The sequence below is a fragment of the Megascapheus bottae genome, chromosome 9, assembly GCF_031878675.1.
Source record: "Megascapheus bottae isolate mThoBot1 chromosome 9, mThoBot2.hap1, whole genome shotgun sequence".
NCBI classification, from domain to species: domain Eukaryota; kingdom Metazoa; phylum Chordata; class Mammalia; order Rodentia; family Geomyidae; genus Megascapheus; species Megascapheus bottae.
The window spans coordinates 463,943-480,519 of NC_143517.1; the positions used below are offsets into that span (position 1 = coordinate 463,943).

A 16,577-nucleotide genomic window follows, 5' to 3' on the forward strand; every position below is an offset into this window, starting at 1 on the left:
ACCAACAATTTATTTTTTTTCTCTTTAAGTGCACATTTTATTATATCCACAAGTGATAAAATCCCAGTGCTACTGTTAGGCACATAAATACAGACCTAAATATTTGATAGTATCAACTTGTGTGCCTCAAGTATGATTTTTAGGCCAGCAACCTATCTTCCTACCAGTCTGGGTCAAGGCGTGGTCTTACTGGGCATGCAATTCCACTATTTCTGTTCTCAGTTCCAGTAGATTCCTTTCATTCAATGAATACAATTCTTTCACGTAGCTTTTTTCCTAGGCTGAAGTCTAACTTGGTATCTGTGCAGATTTTGATCACTTATTCACTTTTTGTTTTTCTGCTCTGAGGGCTGAAAACTCACTCTTTTCCAAAATAATTATATCCTTTTTTGCATTGCCAATCCTGGACATTATTTGCTGAAGAATGATTTCCTGGGATTATAGAAGTGAAATACACCTATGTTGTTCTTTGAGATGGAGTTCCATCATGCCAGGCTCCCTATTTATTGCTGCATTTTCGTGACCATATCTTTGTAAATGATATTCATGTTGGTATCCATAATCTTGAACAATGCAGACACAACGATTTCTGATTGTGGGGTAGTAAATCCATTTTATTCCAGGAGGGACACTAGTGCATGAATATCAAAGCAGATATCCTAAAACCTTACAAGAAGGAATAAGAGATGCACTGGGTCTCCTTTGCACAGGTCGAAACTTTCTTACTAAAGAACCAGAAACACAGTAACCTAAAGTTTGGACAAATTGAACTGCATTAAGCTGCAGAGCTTCTGTATGGCAAAGAACATAGCTAGCAAGTTAAATAGAATGCCCACAGAGTGGGAGAATATCTTCCCTTGCCATACAACAAAGCTCTCACTTCTAAAATATATCTACAGCTAAGAAAAAATAAATCTCTCCAAAACAAATCTTCAAAGAAACAACCATCCCATTAAAAGGTGGGATAACTGGCCATAAAAAATGCAAATCAAAACAACCTTGAGATTCCACCTCACTGCAGTTAGAATGGCCATTATCAAGAAATCTATTAACAACTGATGCTTGATGCTGGCTGGGATGTGGCCAAGAGGGATTGCTACTAAAATGTTGGTGGGAGTGTAAACTCAACCACTATGGAAAGCAGTATGGTAGTTCCTCAAAAGATTAAACATATCTGGGGCACAAAAAGACATGGGACTCTTATCTCCAATTAACCTCTAGAAAATGGGAAGCGGGGTTGTGGTTCAAGGGTTGGGTGGTAGCTTTGAGCTGAAGAGCTCAGGGACAGTGCCCAAGCCAAGTTCAAGCCCCAGGACCCCCCCCAAAAAAAGACTAATATAGAACTTCATATGACCCAACTATTCTACTATTTGGCATTTACCCAAATGTCCAGAAACAAGGACATACTAATGCCACTAGCACAACGATGTTCATTGCAGCACCATTTACCATAGCTGTATGATTACTTGTATAATTTTTTTGAAATTTCATCTCTTGTATTCCTTTTTAGTTTTTTCTTTTAATGTTGGCCCTTCTGGTTTTACAATCTGTTTTTCCATTCTCATTTATTTTCCATTTTCTGTTTTGATTTTACATTTTTACTTTTTTGGGGGGTCAGTTGTAGAGGTTGAACTCAGGTCCAGGGCACTAAGCTCTTCTGCTCAAGGCTAGTGCTCCTCTGTTTTGAACGAGTTTTCTGGTGGTTATTTGAAGATAGTCTCATGGTTACCTCCTGCCTCATTTTTCTCCCATTTCCAATTTCCTGTGAGTAACAATGTTCAACAAAAAATCTACTCATTACGTTATACATGTAATTGTAACCACTCTGTATATCACCTTGTCAGTAAAAGTAAATTTTTAAAACAAAGAATGGCCATTATCAAGAAATCTAATAACAACAGATGCTGGCAGGCCTGTGGTCAGAAAGGAACATTACTATACTGTTGGTGGGAGTGCACACTAAATCTGAAAAGCAGTATGGCGATTCCTCAAAGGAGTAAGCATAGAGCTCCCCTATAACCCAGGATTCCCACTCCTGGGCATTTTTATCCAATGTCCATAAAGAAGGACATACTAAAGCTACTAGCTTTGTTCTTGTATGTTTTTTATCTTTCAAAGGTTTTCATAATGTTGTTATCTAAGACTTTAGACACCGCAAATGATATGAAACTAAAAACTTAAATTTTTTTTCTAGGCTTTAGAGGAACGAAATGATACCCAGAAAAAACTTTCTGAAGAAAAAACTGCCAGAATATTACAAAATGAAATTCTGGAAAATCACCTTTCCAAACAAAAGGAAATGGAGATGTCAAAAGAGAAAATGAATTCAGAGGTATATTTTTTAATCTTTCTAAATCCATGCATATACATTTGTGTATATACATATTTCAAAAATCTGTTGAGTGAAAAATATGAGACTATGCCATAAACATAAGACAGTATGCTAGGATTTAAAACCCTATGTAATATAGGTGATATTTGGGGAATGTGCTGTTTTTTTGTCCAACTGAATAAAGCAATATTCTTAAGTCATCCTCACTTGCTTTCAGCAGTCAATTAGGAACATACAAAATGATTCATACAATGAAAAGGTCCTTGCCATTTTCCATAGAAATTGAATTTTTTGAAGATCAAATGATCTTTGTATTATGATACAAATTGTAGTTTGGGGCACTGATTTAACCCATTGACATGCTAATAGGTTGGTTACCTTATTAATTCCAATGCTAGGTAAGCATAAACGATTAGCTATCAGAGGTGATACTTTGTTTGACATTTTTTCTTTTGAGACGAATCACTATGTACTCTCAATTCTCCTGTCAATAATAGAATATATGATATAGATAGATAAAAGATAGATGGAAGATAGATAGATCGATAGATAGATGCTTTGATACGTGTTCTGTTCCTGTGCTTTATCTTGTCCAGTGTTTTGTTATTTCTTTTTTCCATCTCTGATATTTAAGACAGGTCCTGATGAATACTTTGCACCTTCTCTACCACTGATATGATATGTGTCCCTTGCCTATGGTCTGTATATATTTATTTCTTATAGTTTGATAAAACATGAAGAAAAATTATTCCTTTTTCTGAAAATATAAATATTTTTAGTTTTTTCAAATTATTTGATAAATTAGGCCATTCCTTTTCATTTTAGACAAATTACAAAAGTATAGATATAGAGCAAGAATAGTATTGATATCCCAAATAAAGAAACAAGAAGAGTACCAAGCTTCTGTGATTATCTAGACCTTTTCTGATGCAGTATGGCTGAACATAGAGTTTACCTGTTTTGCATACAAAATTCAGTGTCTGTGTACTCAGTCATGTAACTATTTTTTCAATATATTTTTCAACATTACTTCCATGTCTGTCATTCCCTAGACCCTCCATCATCTATTTCCTGGCTAGAAAACACCAATCTATTCTTAATTTCTAAAATTTCTGTATTCTGCATAATATGTATAATTACTGTGTATAATATATTTCATTATTTTTGGCTGTCTTCTTTTCCTTAATATAGTTCATTTTAAAGTTTTCATTTAGCTTGAATAATGACTTAATCACTTGTTACTGTTTCTTGCAATTTATGAATGTTACTGATGAGTAACATTCATATATGAAAGTGGCTGGGTCATAGATTAATTGTACTTCTGGGTTGTTAATAATACTACTTTGAACATTCATTTGTAAGGCATGTTGCAAACGAAATTTTATTTCCCTTCAATTCAAGTTCATCCTCAGAGTTAATTAGGCAGATTTTCCTATCTCTGCCTTTATTCCTGCTATCCTTTCTGCATTTTCAGTTTTTTATTTGATCTTATTTTTATTTATAGCTGGTTCATAATTTACTTTTTCCAAAAGTATTAACAGATTTCTCTGTCTCATCCTCACCTTTTCTTATCATCACTTACTTTGCCTAAAATCATATCACTTCCTTTCAGATCACTCTGTCATGTGTATGTGAGTTAATCATATCCAAATATAATAAATTTACCTAAGGGGCAATTTTATCTAATCATATTCATATCATCCCTTCCTAGAATAAATTTAAAGTGTTTTCATAACAGCAGTTAGGATATTTCATCATTCATAAGCTATTAAAAGTTTATTTTTTGAGGGCCAGGAGAATAGCCTAGTGGTAGAGTGCTCACCTAGGATGCATGAGGCCCTGGGTTCAATTACTCAGTACCACATACACAGAAGTGATGCTGTGGCTCAAGTGGCAGAGTGCTAGCCTTGAACAAAATGTGTCCAAGGACAGTGCCCAGGCTCTGAGTTCAAGCCCCAGAACTGGCAAAAAAAAATTTAAATTAAAAAAAGTTTGTTTTTGAGACTCTGACATGGTAAGGCTCTTTTTAAACTCTAAAGTTATTTTTAATCTTAAATCCCTTAAGAGAATATTTCTACTAAATAATAATTTCCTACTATGGAAATAATACATTTTTTCTATTCTTTCTTACATAGAACTGTGATTCATAGATGTGTGGCAAATTTTTAGCAACTGAAAACTTTGCATAGAGCTTTTTTTGAGTCATTCCATTTTACCTTCACCTCCACAAGAGAGTGCTAGCTAAAGCATCCCATTATGAACTCTTGCTGTGAATGGTTTGACTTGGGAGCCTTGACTTCAGTTTCTTATTTCTTCTTCTGGGAGGTATAATTTGTCTTGTGCTCCAAGATAATTAACCACCATTTAGTCCTGATATAAGTAAGTTATAAGTTATTAGGAGCAGACAAAATACTATTCTGCAAAAGTAGATAAAAGTTCCATGGAAGTTTAAGCAATATATTCTGGGTTTTCTGTGGCCCATCTCTTTCATTATTAGTGGTGTGAAGAATGACTGGATGTAAATTATAGGGAAAAACTCTGCCATTCTGATGCTACCTGCTGAAAAATTCAAATGTTATAAGATCACTATTGATAGTAGTATTCCATAATATCCCTAAGGCTAGTAGATCAGTGCTTAAGTTGTACTGTTTCCTTTTATCTCTCAACATTTCAGAAAGGTAGTTGATATTATTATTTCTACTTGATGATGCCAAAACTAAGACATAATGAAGTTAACTTATTCAACCTCATTGGTGGGGCAGAAATTCAGGAATTAAAATTTTCATTTAGTTTGTATAATAAATTAATCCTTTCTTATTATTTATTGCAATTTCTGAATGTTACTGTTGCATAACATTCAGATACCTATTCCTCCGTGGATGGGTTTTAGGATAATCGTGCCTCTAGGCTGTTATTAATAATGCCACTTTGAACATTATTTGTACATTAATGTAAAATGCAATTTTATTTCCCTTCAACTTGACAGTCAGGCAACTTAGCACAAATTGCCTGTCATAGTGATCTATAACACGTATATAGCATATATATGAGTTTATATATGTATATAACTGTGATGAGTATTAGCATCTACAGTGTAGTTGTGATCATTTATATTTGTGAAGTTTGTAAATCAACCTTGATGAGAAGGTTTAGGATTATAAAATATAAATCCTTACTATATAGGATTGTTGCTTTTGTTTGTTCCATCAATATTATCAATCTGAGTGTCTATGAACATAATTTTAAATAAAAATAATATGTTGCAGTCCTATAGCCACGATCATATTAATTTAGACTGTGTTACTTTAAAATACTCAAGCAATTACATTTCTAATGTAGTAACTCAGTTAATCTTTGGTTATGTAACACAAAATCTTCATACTTAATAATATAAGAAATGTCAATATTCCAGTAAAATTTTAGCAGAAAATAATTCAGAAACTGCCTACTTTTTTCCAATTATTACTAAAATATTTTTCTTTGTTTTAGTTGCAGGAATTGCAGGAGCTACATAAAAGCATGGAGCATTATGCAGAGACAATGCAAAAACAAATACAAAAGTATAAATACTTTGGGCACTAATAAATCAAATAGGCAGTGCTGAATAAGAATAACAGTTATGATAAAATACATTTATATAAAGACTGGGGAAACTTTCATTTTAAAGTATGAAATTTAGGGTTGGGAATATACCTCAGGAGTACAGTTCATACATTCTATGAATTTAATACAGCACTGCAAAACTAAGGAATGAAAGAAAGAAACAAGAACAACAAACTGTTTGAATTTTTGGCTTTAAAGTTGTAAATCATCCACAAAACATAGGTAAAAGGGCTGGGAGTTTTGCCTATTGGTAGAATGCTTGCCTAACATGCATGAAGATCCAGGTTTGATTCCCCAGAACCACACACATAGAAAAAGCCGGAAGTGGGGCTGTGGGTCAAGTGGTAGATCTCTAGCCTTGAGAAAGAGCTCAGGCCCTAAATTCAAACCAGGGCTGGCAAAAAATAGAATTAGAGACATTTATCAAGTCATATACTTGTCAAATTTTTATGAATTCAAGTGATTTCTATCTTTTATTTCTTTATTTCATTTTTTAAAACATTTTCTTTGTTTTGGGGGGTTGTTTGCCAGTCCTAGGGCTTGAACTGAGGGCCGAGCACTGTGCTTGGGTTTTCTCAAGGCTAAAGCTCTACAACTTGAGCTGCAGCACCACTTCCAGCTTTTTCTATGTAGGTGATACCAAGGAATTGAACCTTTGTGCATGCGTTTGGGATTGCTAGGCAAGCACTCTACCACTAGGCCAAACTTCCAGCCTTAAAAACCATTTCTAAGTAGTTGTACAAAGTAGTTGCCATACAACAGCTATGAATTCTACGTGTCTTAATCAATGTGATCCCTTTAACATTCTCTTTTATCCTTCCCAACCCACACTTTACCTCACTTTTGTTAAATTTTGTAGGATATACACTGAAGTTGTGACTGCATTTGCACACAGTTTTTAGACATTATCTGACATTTCAAATTTTTCTATGAGAATAATTATGTCAAAATATACATTTTAGACTTGAACTTAAAATTCTCAAATTAAAAAGTACATTAAAAGATGGAGCAGAGAAAATTGAACAGATGAAAAAAGTTTCAGGAAGTGAAAATTTGGTAAGTCCATATTAATTTCTGTTATACTAAGAAGGAAGTTTTCTTAGTTTAGTATATAGAAATATTTTACTTGGTGAAATCTCATTAATAGTCATTGTGATCATGGTGATATTACTTACTAGACATATGGCAATTCTTCTTTATGGAACAATTTACTGAGTTCATAAAATTAATGACTGAAGAAGATAATAAACAAGCCAGGCACAGGTGGCTGTGCTCATAATCCTATCTAGTTAGAAGGCTAAGATCTAAAGATCAGAGACAGAACCAAAAAAACCAGGGTAGGAAAGTCCATGAAACTCCTATGTCCAATTAACTACCAAAAAGTAGGCTGGAAATGTAGCTGTGGCTCAAGTGGCTAGAATGCTATCCTCAAACAAAAACTCAGGGACATCATCCAGGCAAATACACACACACACACACACACACACACACACACACACACACACACACACACACACACATGATAATTAACAAACTAGTTCTGACAGTCTAAATCCTATGTTTACATACAGTATTTTAACCCATTCTTCTATGGAAGACAATGTGGGCTCTTTAGACAATTTGGATATTTTAAATAATGTTGAACAATGCTGTGCACACTGATTTGCAACTTTGAGTCCCTGCTAATGGCCATACTTTAAAAATTGCAATAAATTGAAAGATTTTCCTTAAAATTCTGATTTTTCTCGTAGTCCAAATAAATTTTAAGAAATTATTTGTGATTTCTGAGAAAGAATTATTAGTATGATATTCATTATGAAAGAATCTTGCGAAAATGATTTTCTCTTTGGATAAAATAAAATTGACAGTGAAAAAGGAAGAAATTGCACCTTGCTTAAGTAAGATCTTACAGGTTAAGCTAGCATTCCTAGCATTCAGAAACTTTTTTACACACACACACACCTCTGTTTAGTATAGATGTATGTGCATATAGAGACAGAGATAGATATGCCATATCTATCTATAGATAGATAGATGATAGATAGATAGATAGATAGATAGATAGATAGATAGATAGATAGATAGATAGATAGATCATGGGGCTTGAACTCATGGCCAGGCATAGGCACTCTCCTTAAGATCTTGAGCTAAAGACTAGCTTTGAGCCACACTGCCATTTATGATTGTCTTGTGGCTAAATGGAGATAAGAATCTCACAATCCTTCACACCCCAAACATCTTTGAATCACTATCCTCAGATCGCAGCTTCCTGAGTAGCTAGAGTACAGGGGTGAGCACCAGCACACTACTTGTTCATTATTATTTTAAATGCCTAGATTTCCAATCTGAGAAAATATCATTACATTTTTCAAGATGTCAATATGGTGACATAAGCCATATTTACCATATATTTTCAAACAAAATTGAATATTCCTGTCATCCATGCTTCCTTTATAGGAATTAACATCAGAATATTTCCATGGAAAAATTTAACTTGGAACAATTAACTGATTGATCCTCCTACCTTGTTTTCTCAAGTCACAATAGTAAGTTTTATTACAGAAAGAGAAAGATCATGGGTCTCAAAACATTTGAATTTGAATATGATTGTAAAAGAATTGAAAAATATTCATGCAAATACTGACATGATGAAAATTACAATAGTGCTTAAATCTTATCAAACTTATTTAGAATCAATGAGATACTTTCACCAGAAAAATCTCTTCAAAAGAAATAAATTCACAGCCAAGTGTGAGTGGCTTATGACTATAATTATAGCTACTCAGAAGATCAGAAAGAAAAGTTTATAAGACGCCATCTCTAATTATCTAGTGAACACCCATAATAGAAACATGACCCAAGTGATCAGGTGCAAGTCAGAAGTAAGCAGGCTGAGTGAGATTTTGGGGGTCCTGAGTTCATGTCCTGGTAGTGAGGAAAAATTGGAAAAATAAACAGAGAGAGACGGAGACACACACACACACACACACACACACACACACACACACACACACAGATGGAAGGGAAGGAGGGAGGGAGGGATGAGGGAGGGAAAGGAAGGAAAGAAAGAAGGAAGGGAAGGAGGGATGAAAGAAATGGAAGAAGGATAGGTGGAAAAGAGAAAAAACTAGGGAAGGGAGAGGAGAGGAAGGGAAAGAAAAAAGAAAAAATAGCAATATAACATAGGAAGATTAGCCATCTTGAAGTCTATTTCGGAATGAAAAATTTACCGAAACAGTTTTCAGCCAATTTTAACTTGATCAGAATAACCTAACTTCTAGTTTATATATCGTGAGTCCCTGAACCAGTGATTGCCTGGGTTTCTATATATGATATACACAACTTTTTTGTTGGAGAGTCCATATTAGGACTCAAGTTGACTGAATTCTCCAGACATTATGATTGAATGTGCTTTTTCTGAGAAAGTTCAGGAAAATCTTACTGCCACAAGGCAGTAAGGGCAAAAAAATGATAAACTAATACATAATTTGAAGTACATTGAAATAAAGAGCAAAAATGCTGGAAAAATCCCCATGAGGAAATCTGCCCTGCTTCCCAAGTGAGAAAAATCACAATTATGAGCCAGAATCAACATCACATTCATAAAATTATCTATCTACAGAATCAATGCACACCAGATGACAAACTATGAGGAAAAAAACTAGAAGGAAGAAAGGAAGTCTAAACTATCTCAGCAGAAGGGTCAAGGCTAAATTTGTGGATTAGGCAATCAGAATTAAGATTTAAAAAACAAAGAATTTGCCGGGCACAGGCCTAGTGGCTCCCGCCTATAATCCTAACTACTCAAGAGGCTGAGATCTGAGGATCAAGGTTCAAAGCCAGCCCAGGCACATAAGGACCTAAGACCCTTAATAACCTTTAGAAAACAGGAAGTGGGGCTTGCCTCAAGGATAGGGGTGGTAGCCTTGAGCTGATGAGGTTGGGGTCAGTGCCCAGACCGAGTTCAAGCCCTGTGACTTCCCTTTCCCCATCAAAAAAAAAAATGAACAAAGAATTTGTGAAAAGCATGGAACTAAACAGAAAGGGCTTCTACCATTAAAAACAAAATGAGACCGGAGAACAGAGGGAAGGAGTGATCATTGTTAGAACTTACTTCTGAGAAGCACAATGAGTTTATAAAGTACTGATTATCCTCCAATTTTTATTGGAAATATAGAATTTAATCTCAGGTTTTAAAAAAGAAAAACCTTCACTATTGAAAAGGTTCATTTGAAAGGAGACCATTAATTAAATAATATTAAAGTCATAGTGGGACATGATAAATTATATAGGATCCTAGACATTAACATACCAAAGAGGCTATGCATAAGAGTGGAGGAAAAGGACGCAATTGCTATGTGAATTTGATTATATAAAATAATATTTTATGAAATGATCTCCAAGAAAAAAAATGCAACATTCTTCAGTTGCCATTATTGCTGTTTTTTGTTTTATTTTTCTTTTTCTTGTCCAACAGTTTTACCCCCTCCTTCGTTGCTCCCCACTTTCCCTCCTCCCTCAATAGTAAACTTCATTTCCAACATATTGTCTTTTTTAAGTTCTTTTTTATTGTAATTAATAGAAGGGTTACAGTTATATTCACCAGATAGAAGGTGCATTACTTCACATATATTGATACACCTTCTAATGTTTTTGTCCCCATTCTCCTCCCCCCAACCTCTCCCCTCACCTTGTTTTCCTCTCTTCCCTTTCCTATTTCAAATAAACAAATATATATACAATATAACAGATAACGAGGTAAGATACTATAACAATATGAGAATAACCAAGGGACAACAAAAGACATGAGAAATAGCATAGTACATTAAGAACAACAATCACATATTATATGGCTTTTGTTTCCATATCCTGGAGGTCCTTTCATTTAGTCTCATCCTATATAGCCTTATGTATCTAGGTTTTGAGCTATTGTAATCCTCTGCTAGGAGAGTCCAAGTTTTGTACTAATTATTACAAATGAGAGAAACCATTGAGCCTATGTTCCTTTGAATCTGGCTTACTTTACTTAATATGATTTTTTCCAAGTCTTTCCATTTCCTTACAAATGGGGCAATGTCATTATTTCTGATGGCAGCATAGAATTCTATTGTATATAAATACCACATTTTGTTGATCCACTCATCAACTGAGGGGCATCTGGGTTGGTTCCATATCTTTGCTATGGTAAATAGTGCTGCACTGAACATCGTTGTGCAAAATCTACTCACAACAGGGGTTGAAGGAGGGAAAGTGGGAGAAAAGCATAGGAAGTAATGTAACTAACAATTAATACACATCTAGTATTCTCCTAACAGAGGATCACACTATCTCAAAAGCTATGTACATATGGCCATTTAGGATGCAGCTAAGCCAAATGAACTCTAGGATATGGAAACAAGAGGTTTATCTTTGTGGTTGTTGTTCTTAATGTACTATGTTATTTCCTTTCTCTTTTTTCCCTTCTATGGTTTATCTCATGTTGTTACTGTATTCCCTAGTATATTGTATATACGTTTATTTCATTGAAATAGGGAAGGGAAAGGGAAAAACAAAATGATTAGGAGGGGGTAAGAGGAGGAAAAATGGGAGAAAAACATGAGAAAGGGGTATCAATGTTCAAGAAGTAATGTACCCACTACCTGAAAATGTAACTAAATTCTCTATTCGTTACCCCGACAATGAAATACAATAAAAAAGAAGTAATATATCCATAACCAGATGAACATTAACAGTAACCCTTCCATACATTTCCCCAACAACAAAGTAAAAGAACTACTGATAAATGGATAAGCTACTGGATTTTATACATTGATCTTGTTTCCCATTACATTTTCTTTTTGTTGTTGTTGTTCTTTTTTTCATATTTTTAATGTAATTAATAGAAGGGTTACATGATATTTGCCAGATAGATGGTGCATTAATTCCCATACATTGATACCCTTTCACATGTCTTGGTCCCCATTTCCCTCACCCCGCCCATCCCTCATCTTGTTTTCCCCCGTTTCCCATTACACTTATATTTATTAGATCTAGCAATTTTGGGGTAAAAGCATCAGAGTTTAGGGATAGAATTATGCCATCATAAAATTGAAATATTTGAATTCTTCCTTTATTTTTGAATCCCTTTGGTTTCTTTCTATTGCCTTATTATTCCAGATAGGAATTTCAGTGCTATATTGAAATGACATGGAGAAAGTTGGCATCTTTGTTTTACTCCTTACTATACAAGAAATGGTTTCAGGTTTTCCCCACTTATAATGATATTCACTGTAAATTCATCCTATATAGCCCTTTATTACACTGAGGTATACCTTGTTTTTATATGCTTATTTTGTATATGTTCACCAGAGAAATTGGTCCATAATCCTCTTTTGTGTGAATATATATATGTATATATACATATATATATGTCTTTCTGTCTTCAGTTTCATAAGTGTAATAGTAGATTCACATAATGTTTAGTAGTGTTCTGTTCTTTTTTAACTCATAGATGGCTGATATTACTCTTTAAAAGTCTGGTCAAATTCAGCATGGAACTTATCAAATCTTTTCTTTGATAAAAGAATGGCTTCAAATGCATGACTATATGTAGATCTGCTTATGTGGTTTATATATTCTTGGCTTAGATTTGTAGGTCACATATAGCTAGGTTTCATTTCAAGTCCACTTGAAATATTCCCAAATGATCTAGATTTTGTGTTTATTGTGATATCCCCATTTTTAATCTCTAATTTATTTGGGTCATTTCCTTCTTTCAGTCAAATGGCTAAAGGATATCAATCTTATTTTTCTTCTCAATATTTCTTATTTTTTAGTCAGTTGTAGGCTTGAATTGTAGACATGGGCATTGTTCCTGAAGCTCTCTGTGCTATTTAAGTTACTATCAATTATTCTCTCTTTTTCAAAAGATGGTTATCTTTTTATTTAACTGATTCTTTGCATAGGGTTTTTATGTACTCCATTTACTTCTACCATTATCTCTAGTTCTTTCCCTTTTGTTTCTTCAATAACATACTGAACATTCAGTATTTTATTGAGTGGCAATTATTTGGAACAGCTATAGATCAATTCTTGGTGTGGCATTTTTTTCTACCCAATACTGTAGCAATATTGCTTAGAAAGGAGAAACTTTCTTAGCCTTAAAAGTCACAATTTCCGGCTGGGAGTTTGGCCTAGTGGTAGAGTGCTTGCCTAGCATACACAAAGACCCAGGTTTGATTCCTTGGTACCACATACATAGAAAAAAGCCAAAAGTGGTACTGTCTAAGGACAGTGCTCAGGCCCTGAGCTCAAGCCCAGGACTGGCAAAAAAAAAGAATGCACTCTAGTATAAGTATGCACAGCGTAAGAATGCACAGTTTAAGAATGCAATCTAAGCTGGGTGCTGCTGGTGGCTTATGCCTATAATAACTTAGGAGGGTGAAATCTAAGGGTCACAGTTCAAAGTCAGCCTGGGTGGAAGAAATTCTACCTTATTACAATATCAAAGTCTGTGGTGATTTTACAAGACAATTCACAACCTAAAGATTCTTTTTTGTGTTTGTTTGTTGGTCATGGGGCTTGAACTCCAGGCCTGAGAACTGTACTAGAACTTTTTTGCTCAAGACAAGTGCTCTGTCAGAGAATCTGAAATTATATAAGTTGCATGTTCAAAAAGCTTAGTATGTCTAGTGGATGATCTTTCAAAATTTAAAAAAAAATTTTGAAAAAAACCTAGTTCTCTACCACGTTGAGCTACAGAACCACTTCCAGTTCTCTGGTTGTTAATTGAAGATAAGAGTCTCACAGACTTTTCTTCCAGGGCTGGCTTTGAAGATCTCATCCTTCTGAATAGCTATTATTACACGTGTGAGCCACCAGTACCCAATATAAAAATTCTTTTTTACCAAAATACACTTTTCTATTCACACAGAACAGTGGTCTTGTAGAAAGAATGGAAATTGAAACTTCAAAATGTGGACATTTACATCAAGAAAATGAACTACTTCAGCATGAGTTGCTATCTATGACCAGTGTCCAGAAGAAGTGTAAAACACTTGAGAAGGACAAAAAAAAGTTAGAAGAAGAAATTGTGAACCTCAAACATTATATGGCAAAGAATATGGTAGAACTTGGTCAAGTGGAACAATACAAGCAGACAATTGAAGATAGAACTAAACAGGAATTAGAAGAAAAATTGACACAAGTCAACCTGTTTTTGCAGGTCAATTTATAACAAACTTGACATTTTTGACCAAATTATGTTTTAGGTGTGAGTATTGTATGTAAGTTATTCTTAATAATAAGTACTTTGACTGTTACATCTATTTTCAAATTTTTGTAACATTTGTTTAAAAATAAAAATACACAACAATTGCTTAAGTTATTATTGTTCTTAAAATATACCCTTTTACTTTGTTGTAGAAACAAGCAGCATGTCAGGAAAAGATAGAAGAGTTAAGAGATGCCTCATCAAAAAATCATACAGAAGTGAAAATTAATGAACTGGAAACTGAGCTCTCCAAAATGAAATGTCAAGTAGATTCTAGTAAAGTAGAGAGTGAACACTATAAGAAACTTTACCTAAAAGAAACTAAAATTAGAAACTCATTGTCAAGTAAGCTAAACAAGTGAGTCAGATTCAAATCATACAATATAAATTAAACTCATTAATTTGTCTCTAAAGCATATTTTCAATGAAACACTTTCAGGATTAATGGTACCTAATGGTTAACTCAAAAATATATTTTTGTAAAAGGTTAATAAATGAAAATTATCTTAATATTTAATCCAAAATAGTTTGTATTTCTTCCCTTTTTCATTTCTACATAGCTTTTAAACTTGTGACATAGAGAATGATTTACACTGCTAGGAAAGTATAATTTGCAAAAAAGTTAAGAAACAATTTCTCAGTAATGTGTGGAGATATAGAAGACAGAAATGGTGCAATGTCCAGTACTCTGGTAACTACATAGTGAGCTAATTGCCTAAGGAGATGCTTTCATTGATTTTGATCAATTCCACTATCTCATACTCACTGCATGCTGGTACTCTGAATTATTATCTTAATGGGTCCCATATAATTCATTGGTAGAAAGGTGATTGTTTTTTTAAAAAAAATTCCATTTACTGTGTATGACAAACCCACAGTTAGCAAAGATGTCCATTCTCTCTGCTCCTCTTTAACATAGTATTAGAATTCTTAGCCAGAGCAATAAGGCAAGAAGCAAGAATAAAGGGGATCCAAACAGGGAAAGAGGAAGTGAAACTCTTTGCAGATGACATGATTCTGTATTTAAAGAACCCTATAGACTCCACTCCCAAGCTGCTTGCACTGATTCAAAACTTTGGAAAGGTAGCAGGGTATAAAATTAACCCTCAAAAATCAACTGCCTTCCTATATGTCAACAATGAGAGGAACGAGGCAACAATCAGGAAAGCAACTCCTTTGGGAATAGCCTCAAAGAAAATAAACTGCTTGGGAATTAACTAAGAATGTAAAGGAACTTTTTGATGAAAACCACTAGTCCAAACTCCAGGCCCCAATAGCAATTTCTTAATGTAAGTCATTTAAAACTCATAAAGGAGTTATTTCCCTTTTCTAATGTTATTTTCCTTTTTCAATGTTCACAGAACTAATGCAAAGCTATTAGAGGCCAAGACCAAACTACTTCAAGAGAAACAGCGCTACAGATTTTGCCAAGACAGCACTGATCATACAGGACTTATTCTAGACTCTAGTTTTGTTGGAAGTGTTAATGATAAATTTTAATTCCAAGAAGTTCTTCCAGACATTTTCCAACAGAAAATTTAACAGTTCCAAATTGACAGCCTCCAGTAGAGATCATGACCTGACTATAGTTTCTATTTCTCTACAATTTCTGATATTGTTATTGGTGAATTACTGAGTCAGCTTGTTGACTTAAATAAGCTAAATAAAGGTCATAATAATCTGTTTTTATAAAGAAGAAAAACAAAAAATATTAAAAGTTTGCATATTATTACAAGAAATACTCATTTTAACACTATTCAGCAACTCTAACTTATATATAACTTACATTACACATATAGAACTTCTTTAAAAGCTCAGAGTATGAATGCTTATGACCAGTTTAATGAACCAGATTAATGCACTTTGGCTTAACTTCTAAATGAATTTGGCTTGATTGCATGCCAAAAAACTTTGAACTTTTCCTGCACAGTCCAATTTCCACAAATGATAAATGCCTAAGCATGCAACCACAAATGGTTCTTGAAAATAAAGAGAATCTAACACTCATACCTTTGATAAATTAAACTTGTAAAAAAATTATAAAAATACTTCTATTTTAAATATAAAAGAGTGGTGATTTTCTAAAGTAAAAATATATAATTCATTGTTAATTTATTACATAATCTTTCAAGTTTTGTAAAATGTTTACAGCCAAAGATAGTTTATTGCTACTCTATTCATTATTTGTGAAATAGTTTACATGGAAAATAAAGATAATTGGATCGATGGAAGATGGCAGTGGTTCAGTGTGAGTCTTTCTGAGCTCTTGCCAAGATACCAGTTCTAGCATCATAGGGGAAACTTCATACCAAAGGTCGATCCTATGTAAACTTAAGTACCACAGAGATCTCAGTCAGAGACAAGAAAGGCAGGAAACCAGTGTAAGAAGAC

At 33.9% G+C, this 16,577-nt stretch overlaps 1 protein-coding gene and 1 pseudogene across 2 annotated transcripts in view; one reads left to right on the forward strand and one right to left on the reverse strand.

Annotated features, from left to right (window-relative positions):
* The window catches only part of LOC150058673 (coiled-coil domain-containing protein 144A-like), a 36,662-nt gene extending 20,284 nt beyond the window's left edge, over positions 1-16,378 (forward strand). For both annotated transcript variants that reach the window (XM_090338794.1, XM_090338795.1), the window contains 6 exons: positions 2,195-2,332; positions 5,822-5,892; positions 6,898-6,991; positions 13,848-14,138; positions 14,339-14,544; positions 15,548-16,378. In XM_090338794.1, the coding sequence (XP_090194920.1) occupies positions 2,195-2,332; positions 5,822-5,892; positions 6,898-6,991; positions 13,848-14,138; positions 14,339-14,544; positions 15,548-15,686 (939 nt within the window). In that variant the 3' untranslated portion in view covers positions 15,687-16,378. The remainder of the gene's footprint in view (positions 1-2,194; positions 2,333-5,821; positions 5,893-6,897; positions 6,992-13,847; positions 14,139-14,338; positions 14,545-15,547) is intronic.
* Positions 41-1,798, reverse strand: LOC150058674 (mitochondrial calcium uniporter regulator 1-like; annotated as a pseudogene).
* Positions 16,379-16,577: the final 199 nt, after the last annotated feature.